At 38.8% G+C, this 9,149-nt stretch overlaps 2 protein-coding genes across 2 annotated transcripts; both read right to left on the reverse strand.

The window, feature by feature from the left end:
- Nucleotides 1–1,601: 1,601 nt before the first annotated feature.
- On the reverse strand, nucleotides 1,602–2,540 carry LOC133107324 (odorant receptor 131-2-like). The gene has a single exon (XM_061216315.1). It carries the CDS (start codon nucleotides 2,538–2,540, stop codon nucleotides 1,602–1,604), a length of 939 nt encoding a protein of 312 aa, XP_061072299.1.
- Nucleotides 2,541–5,306: 2,766 nt separating this feature from the next.
- Nucleotides 5,307–6,245, reverse strand: LOC133107325 (odorant receptor 131-2-like). Its single transcript, XM_061216316.1, has one exon. It carries the CDS (start codon nucleotides 6,243–6,245, stop codon nucleotides 5,307–5,309), a length of 939 nt encoding a protein of 312 aa, XP_061072300.1.
- Between the last annotated feature and the right edge of the window lie 2,904 nt (nucleotides 6,246–9,149).

Raw genomic sequence — 9,149 nt, forward strand, 5'->3', positions numbered from 1 at the left:
GGAGTTATTGGCAGAAAGCTCCAGAGAGCCCCAACCTTCCCCCCACACCCCCCACTGCAGTGACATAAAATATTGACAGACAACTCCTGAGAAATGTACGTAATTGCAGTGTCATGTTTGTTCTTATGCTGTTGTCTTTTTAAGGTTTCTCTGAGAAGTTGTGTAACAGTACATTATACTGGGTCAAGTTTCATTGCGGAGGGAGAAAGGGGTTTTTGGCAATGTCAAATTTAACTTTTATGGCTTGCTGACATAATCCCAACAGTATTTCCATCTGTTTAAATCCAAAGTATGGGCTTGTACATATTCGTTGTAGGTTTGATTCATGTAATCACTTTTGTTAATGAGGGTGGATTTCAAACAATAATATCCAGGTGTTTACTATTGTTCCAGATTTTTTCCACTATTACCTGTTTCTTGCTTCACTGTTCTGTCAAACTAGATGGAACAGTGATAAGGGCATAAAACTATTCTTAAATTGCTATATACAAATAGCTTTTGAGCTCAGACCTCCAATAGAAGCAGAAAACAAAAATATGCAATATTTTCAGTTGCACTACAGATCGGTTGAACCAAACTACTCCATAAATGACATATTTTGCACAACAGAAACAATGTTAGCATCATATTTATTAATGGAAACATGCTGGCAAAATGGTAAAATCATTGCAATCTTGTATGGTCACAACATACCTGTGTGCACTCTATTATTGCACTGAAATGAATTGTTATTTATAAAAAATACTAAATGTTGTGATCATTTCATCAATTAATTGGACAAAAGCGTACACACAAAACAGAAATAGACAATATATTCATTCCAGGCAATCTCCTCAGATGAGTATGTTAAGACACCCAGCTCTCACGTATTACAGTTTTTTGTTAAAATGAGATATAAGCATGAAAATATTTTACTTTGCTGTTATAAGCAGGTGGCACTATTTCTTAATCTTCATTTGCAATTGATCATCTTGTTTTAAAAGCCATTTGTTACTGGAATGCAAATATGCTGTACACCTAGCCATGAGACATGAGACAAATGTGCTGGTTTGTGATATCGTGCTGGAGAGGAAGCAGAAAATGTACATGCTAAATTTTATTATTGAAAGCTACAATTCCTGGAATGACGATGAAGATTTATATTTTAATGAAAAGAAAAATGTTGAGTAATGTGTATTTCATTACTCTTTCTCTGAAAAACATTTGTTAATTTTAAGGCATTAACAAGACTTGATATCAAGCTTGGGTCACCAGCATGCAGCTTGCATTGTCTAAACATTGAAAACTTTGCTCTTTTTTACTTGAAAGATGGACGTTAGAACTTACAGATTTGCTGAACTGTAATTTTAAAATGTTAGGGGGCACAGTATCCAGGCTAATTTTTGTTTAAGTTAAATTGAAAAATTATAAAATGATAGGAAGTAGAATATACAAAAGCAATACCACACAGCAATTCAGGGTCACATTTTTCTTACTTTCACCTCTTCAATAAAACCTCATGAAAGCTTATCAAATCTTTTTGAGTTTGGGTCAAGATAAAAATGTACACATTATACAAAGTATTTTTTCTCTGTCTTTTACTTTACAGTCATCCTCAGCTGCTATATTTCTCTAGAGAGGGGCTTGCTCTTGCAGCTCATGTAATATTTCAGGGCAAGATTAAACTTTTTATCTCTGAGGCCATAGATAAGTGGACTCAGGGCCCTTGAGAAAATGGTAAAAAAAATGAAATTGAAGAATCTAATTGGTAAGTACAAGTGTTTGCTTTGCTTTGTAGCAACATCCAATATAAAGGGGCACCACAGGTCAGCCGTGCACAGAAAGAGCTGTACAGCATGGAGCAGGAGTGTGTGTCGCCCCTTTGATGCAGACTGCTTATTTTCTCCGGAGGCAGCTTGAGCTGCTAGCATGAGATTGGTGTAGCAGAACACTATTATCAACACAATAATGCAGAAGTCCATCTGATTAGAAATGAAATACATGAGTTGGTGCCACTCAGTCACCAGTATGATCTGGTAGTCACATGAGGTGGGCATCGCAAAGTAGCCTGGTGGGGCCGTGACAATGACACTTACAAGATCTATGATGACCTTGACAGAGCTGAATGCCCAGATGATAATGATGGCAGCTATGGCCCTGCCGGTTGTGGAAATGCTGGCATGTCTAAGCGGCATGCAGATGGCCACATATCGCTCCAGGCACATAGCGGTGATGGTGTAGGGTGTATTTTTAATGCTGAACCCCATAAGAAAACAGAGCACGATACAGTGGCCCACAGGAAGTAGTATATAAAAGCAGTTAAATAGAACCACCAGCCCTGTGAGGAACAGGAGTATAGAGTCCATCAACAGGGTGTGAGCAAACAGGATGTAACGTGTGTCGATGCGAAAAGCCTGCCTACAGAAGAAGGTAGAGAGCATGAAGATGTCAGTATAGATGAAGAACCACACAAGCACCAGCACTAAGGCTGTCTTCATTCTCACTGAAGAGGGGTCACGACCAGTCATAACCAGCTCCTCACTGCTGCTGTTATAATCCATGGCAGGTACACCTGCAGACTACAGGAGAAAATAGGATAATAAGCAGATATTCATTGTGACTAATGGAGTATTTCTCACACTTAAAATAGCTCTTTAATACTGCTGTTCATGCTCTGTTTTCACTGAATAAAATAGTGAGTGAATAAAAGATACTTAAAGGGAAGACATGTATGTATGAATTACAGACAGAATATATGTATTACATTTTATTACCACTTCAGAGATAATGCAGTGAAAATCCTTGCTGCACCGGTTTAAATAATCAGATTTCCCAGTCATACCTGTATTCACTACCCAATGGTCGCAATCAGCTCATATAACAGACTTTATCTGTAAATAACATAATTTACACCAACTCTCTTATTAAAAGTGTCATATCACAAAAATACCAACAAAATAGTTAATGAAAAACATATCAATGGCTTTTAAATGCATTACTTCCAAATTAATTGGAACTGTCTTAGCAGTGCATGATTTTTAAAGAGCACATTTATTGTTAATGTGCAAAATGCATTCTAAAATAAATATACAGTGAGGCAGTTATGAACAGCTATTATGTTGATCTAGTTTCGTATTACCTTGAAGAATTCTTGATGTCAGATGCTCAGCAAAATGACAAATGAGTCTACAGCTTTTTGTTATATATATATATACACATATATAGAGGCGGGCCGGATTTTTTTATTTCAGAAGGACCTGTTGAATATTGCTGCATTGTTTACAAAAGTCAGTCAACAGGGCCAATTGAGGATATTTGTGGGGCCCAATGGGACACAATCAAGAAGCCATCATATTCATCATATTCCTGAAATGTTGGGGGCCCAGAATTAAATGACAGTGGGGTGCGAAAATGTGGGCACCACACCGAAAGGGATGAGACCGTGCCTAGAAGGGTGGCGGAGTGAAGGTCATCGTAAACGTATATAGAAGAATGTATCAAAGTGCATTGTTGGGTTGGACATCACGTGGACATTATGTGATTGGATTGTATCTGATGGAATAAAAGCCTATTTTTCTTTCAACACGTTGCTGCAAGACTCCTGATTATAAGAATTGAACTTTATTATTTGAATTTGGGCTAACACTTTGTCGAAACTACAACATATACTGTAGCACACTTCCACTGTACATATGTTTGTGCCATGCTGGGAGGGAGTTATTGGCAGAAAGCTCCAGAGCCCCAACCTTCCCCCCACACCCCCCACTGCATTGAAAACACTGTGACATAAAATATTAACAGACAACTCCTGAAAAATGTACTTAATTGCAGCGTCATGTTTGTTCCTATGCTGTTGTCTGTTTAAGGTTTCTCTGAGAAGTTGTGTAACAGTACATTATACTGGGTCAATTTTCATTGCGGAGGGAGAAAGGGGTTTTTGGCAATGTCAAATTTAACTTTTATGGCTTGCTGACATAATCCCAACAGTATCTCCATCTGTTTAAATCCAAAGTATGGGCTTGTACATATGCCTTGTAGGTTTGATTCATGTCATCACTTTTGTTACTGAGGGTGGATTTCAAACAATAATATCCAGGTGTTTACTATTGTTCCGTATTTTTGCCACTATTACCTGTTTCTTGCTTCACTGTTCTGTCAAACTAGATGGAACAGTGATAAGGGCATAAAACTACACTTAAATTGCTATATACAAATCGCTTTTGAGCTCAGACCTCCAATAGAAGCAGAAAACAAAAATATGCAATATTTTCAGTTGCACTACAGATCGGTTGAACCAAACTACTCCATAAATGACATATTTTGCACAACAGAAACAATGTTAGCATCATATTTATTAATGGAAACATGCTGGCAAAATGGTAACATCATTGCAATCTTGTATGGTCACAACATACCTGTGTGCACTCTATTATTGCACTGAAATGACTTGTTATTTATAAAAAATACTAAATGATGTGATCATTTCATCAATTAATTGGACAAAAGGGTACACACAAAACAAAAATAGACAAGATATTCAAATTCAGGCAACCTCCTCAGATGAGTATGTTAAGACACCCAGCTCTCACGTATTACAGTTTTTTGTTAAAATGAGATATAAGCATGAAAATATTTTACTTTGCTGTTATCAGCAGGTGGCACTATTTCTTCATCTTCATTTGCAATTGATCATCTTGTTTTAAAAGCCATTTGTTATTGGAATGCAAATATGCTGTACACCTAGCCATGAGGCATGATACAAATGTGCTGGTTTGTGATATCGTGCTGGTGAGGAAGCAGAACATGTACATGCTAAATTTTATTATTGAAAGCTACAATTCCTGGAATGACGACGAAGATATATGTTTTAATTAAAGGAAAAATGTTGAGTAATGTGTATTTCATTACTCTTTCTCTGAAAAACATTTTTTATTTTAAGGCATTAACATGACTTGATATCAAGCTTGGGACACGAGCATGCAGCTTGCATTGTCTAAACATTGAAAACGGTGCTCTTTTTTATTTGAAAGATGGACGTTAGAACTTACAGATTTGCTGAACTGTAATTTTAAAATATTAGGGGGCACAGTACAGTATCCAGGCTCATTTTTTTTTAGTTAAATTGAAAAATTATAAAATGATAGGAAGTAGAATATACAAAAGCTATACCACACACCAATTCAGGGTCACATTTTTCTTAATTTCACCTCTTCAATAAAACCTCATGAAAGCTTATCAAATCTTTTTGAGTTTGGGTCAAGATAAAAATGTACACAGTATACAAAGTATTTTTTCTCTGTCTTTTGCTTTACAGTCATCCTCAGCAGCTATATTTCTCTAGACAGGGGCTTGCTCTTGCAGCTCATGTAATATTTCAGGGCAAGATTAAACTTTTTATCTCTGAGGCCATAGATAAGTGGACTCAGGGCCCTTGAGAAAATGGTAAAAAAAATGAAATTGAAGAATCTAATTGGTAAGTACAAGTGTTTGCTTTGCTTTGTAGCAACATCCAATATAAAGGGGCACCACAAGTCAGCCGTGCACAGAAAGAGCTGTACAGCATGGAGCAGGAGTGTGTGTCGCCCTTTTGATGCAGACTGCTTATTTTCTCCGGAGGCAGCTTGAGCTACTAGCATGAGCTTGGTGTAGCAGAACACTATTATCAACAGAATAATGCAGAAGTCCATCTGATTAGAAATGAAATGCATGAGTTGGAGCCACTCAGTCACCAGTATGATCTGGTAGTCGCATGAGGTGGGCATCGCAAAGTAGCCTGGTGGGGCTATGACAATGACACTTACAAGATCTATGATGACCTTGACAGAGCTGAATGCACAGATGATAATGATGGCAGCTATGGCCCTGCCGGTTGTGGAAATGCTGGCATGTCTAAGCGGCATGCAGATGGCCACATATCGCTCCAGGCACATAGCGGTGATGGTGTAGGGTGTGTTTTTAGCACTGAACCCCATAAGAATACAGAGCACGATACAGTGGCCAACAGGAAGTAGTACATAAAAGCCGTTAATTAGAACCACCAGCCCTGTGAGGAATAGGAGTATAGAGTCCATCAACAGGGTGTGAGCAAACAGGATGTAACGTGTGTCGCTGCGAAAAGCCTGCCTACAGAAGAAGGTGGAGAGCATGAAGATGTCAGTATAGATGAAGAACCACACAAGCACCTGCAGTAAGGCTGTGTTCACCCTCAGACTCTTGGCGTCACGAGAAGTCATAACCAGCTCCTCACTGCTGCTGTTATAATCCATGGCAGGTACACCTGCAGGCTACAGGAGAAAATTGGAAAATAAGCAGATATTCATTGTGACTAATGGAGTATTTCTCACACTTAAAATAGCTCTTTAATACTGCTGTTCATGCTCTGTTTTCACTGAATAAAATAGTGAGTGAATAAAAGATACTTAAAGGGAAGACATGTATGTATGAATTACAGACAGAATATATGTATTACATTTTATTACCACTTCAGAGATAATGCAGTGAAAATCCTTGCTGCACCGGTTTAAATAATCAGATTTCACAGTCATACCTGTATTCACTACCCAATGGTCTCAATCAACTCATATAACAGACTTTATCTGTAAATAACATAATTTACACCAACTCTCTTATTAAAAGTGTCATATCACAAAAATACCAACAAAATAGTTAATGAAAAACACATCAATGGCTATTAAATGCATTACTTCCGAATTAATTGGAACTGTCTTAGCAGTGCATGATTTTTAAAGAGCACATTTATTGTTAATGTGCAAAATGCATTCTAAAATAAATATACAGTGAGGCAGTTATGAACAGCTATTATGTTGATCTAGTTTCGCATTACCTTGAAGAATTCTTGATGTCAGATGCTCAGCAAAATGACAAATGAGTCTACAGCTTTTTGTTATATATATACACATATAGAGGCAGGCCCGATTTTTTTATTTCAGAAGGAACCGTTGAATATTACTGCATTGTTTACAAAAGTCAGTCAACAGGGCCAATTGAGGATATTTGTGGGGCCCAATGGGACACAATCAAGAAGCCGTCATATTCATCATATTCCTGAAATGTTGGGGGCCCAGAATTAAATTACAGTGGGGTAATAAATGTCTGTTACAATGAATCGGTATGTGATCAAAAGCAAACCTGAACTCTAAAAGGTACAAATAAACATGAGACCTTTCTGCAAATCTTAATGCAAGATTGCTTTTTATTTTCATTTTTCACTTTTTATAAATTATGAAACTGGAAAATGACCCTGTGCAAAAGTTTGGGAACCCTTTTGGATTATTCTTTGTTACATTACTGGGATCCGGACGATTGGTGGTACAAGCCCCGGTGTAGCCACAACCTACACAGCCATTGGGCCCTTGAGCAAGCACCTTCACCCTGCATTGCTCCAGGGGAGATTGGCCCCTGCTTAGTCTAATCAACTGCAAGTCGCTTTGGATAAAAGCGCCAGCTAAATAACTAATTGTGTAATTATACCACGTCATTCTACTGTCGGTGTCTGCGACTACATGGAACACGTATTATACTGGGTCCCGTTTCCCAATAACGGTGTCTCTTAGCGTTTTATGAAGACTCAAAAGGTATACCTTACTAAAGTTGTTCACGTTTCTAGTCGTGTTCCCTGAACTATCACTTTTTTTTCACGGTTGCATAAGGGATAGCTTCTACGTGCCTCGTTACTAGGCCCATCAACTCGCTCTAAGATCAATTATTCACTCCATGCAGTGACTGCTTGACTGCTTTATGAGAGAAAGTAGTGTTATTTATGAATAAAACACTGCAGAAATACTTAAACATATTGCATTCATCACGACTGGTGGGAACTTATTAATAGAATTAAAAACTTACAAACGAAATGATCTAACCAAAATATATATACGGTTTGTGATTACGCCACCTAGCAATACGCCTTCTTTGGCATGTCATGTTTTATTTACATTATTTTAATATCTTTGTCATGGTGCTTTAAATGACTTTGCAATCAGGGTTGATTTGCCAGAAGCATCATCACATTACTGGTGTAATTCACAATTTTCTCTGATAAGCTGACATTTTCAATAAAACAAGCACCAACAAGCAAAACACACCAACACGAAAACAACATAAGCTATGGTGAAAAAAAAAAAAAACTAAGAAAGAAGCAGTTCCACAGATTCACAGTAAACTAAATGGCGATATTGTTATAGGACTTGCCACTGAATACAGAAACATTATTTTCCAGTTTTAGGACCACGGTGTCCAACAAAACAAAGAAAGAACTGTGGTTAAACATCGCTCCAGCCCACAGAGAGAGTGGGAAATCGTCAGTTTAGAAATATGATTTAAAAGGCGATTAGGCAACATGTTCAATAAAGTGCAAGTCCTTGCATGAAAACAGTCCCATTAATGTGGTATTTTAGTAATATCATTAGCCAACTACAATTGTACAATTATTAGTGTACATATTACTTAACAGATTGAGATGTAACTGAGAGCAACAGCTGATTTCAGAGGCTTGCGGTCGAAACAGTGGTGGCCACTAGCGGAGTGAGCTGACAACATCGCTAAGGTATAGCTTAAGGCCCGGACACACCAAACCGACAGTCGGCCGTCGGACGTCGGACGTCGGTGGCGCCCTGTCGGCCGGGTCTTTCCGGTGTGTCCCGCACGCCGACACTCCGTCGGCGTGTTTTGGAGGGCTCCGACGCCGATTCAACATGTTGAATCGGCGTCGGAGCCCCCGGAGCCGTCGATGAGAGAGAGCTCTCTGATTGGCTGTGCAGCTAGCGAATCAGTGCACGAGAAGAGAAACGGAAGCGACGAAAGCAAGCCATTCCAAAGTTACTATCACAACCAGACATAATTTTTGATTAGTATTACTAAATAGGGAGAGAACAAGGAAATTGCTGCAAACTGTTTGTTGTGAGCGAGACAATGGCTGCTTCTAAGTCCAACGCAATGCAAACGCATTCCCCGGTCTTCCGGTTTCCATTTTTTGAAAGACAAATACAGACTACCGCCACCTGCTGGTGTGGAGAGTTATTACCTCTCACGCAGGCGCAGAACGTACATGCAACTCGGCCGTCGGCGGACCGTCGTTGCGGTGTGTTCGGCGCAGCCAACTTTAACGACGCGTATAGATGCGAGGCGATCTTTGTCGGCGCTCCGCGGCCGAC

The sequence above is a fragment of the Conger conger genome, chromosome 13, assembly GCF_963514075.1.
Source record: "Conger conger chromosome 13, fConCon1.1, whole genome shotgun sequence".
Classification (NCBI taxonomy): Eukaryota; Metazoa; Chordata; class Actinopteri; order Anguilliformes; family Congridae; genus Conger; species Conger conger.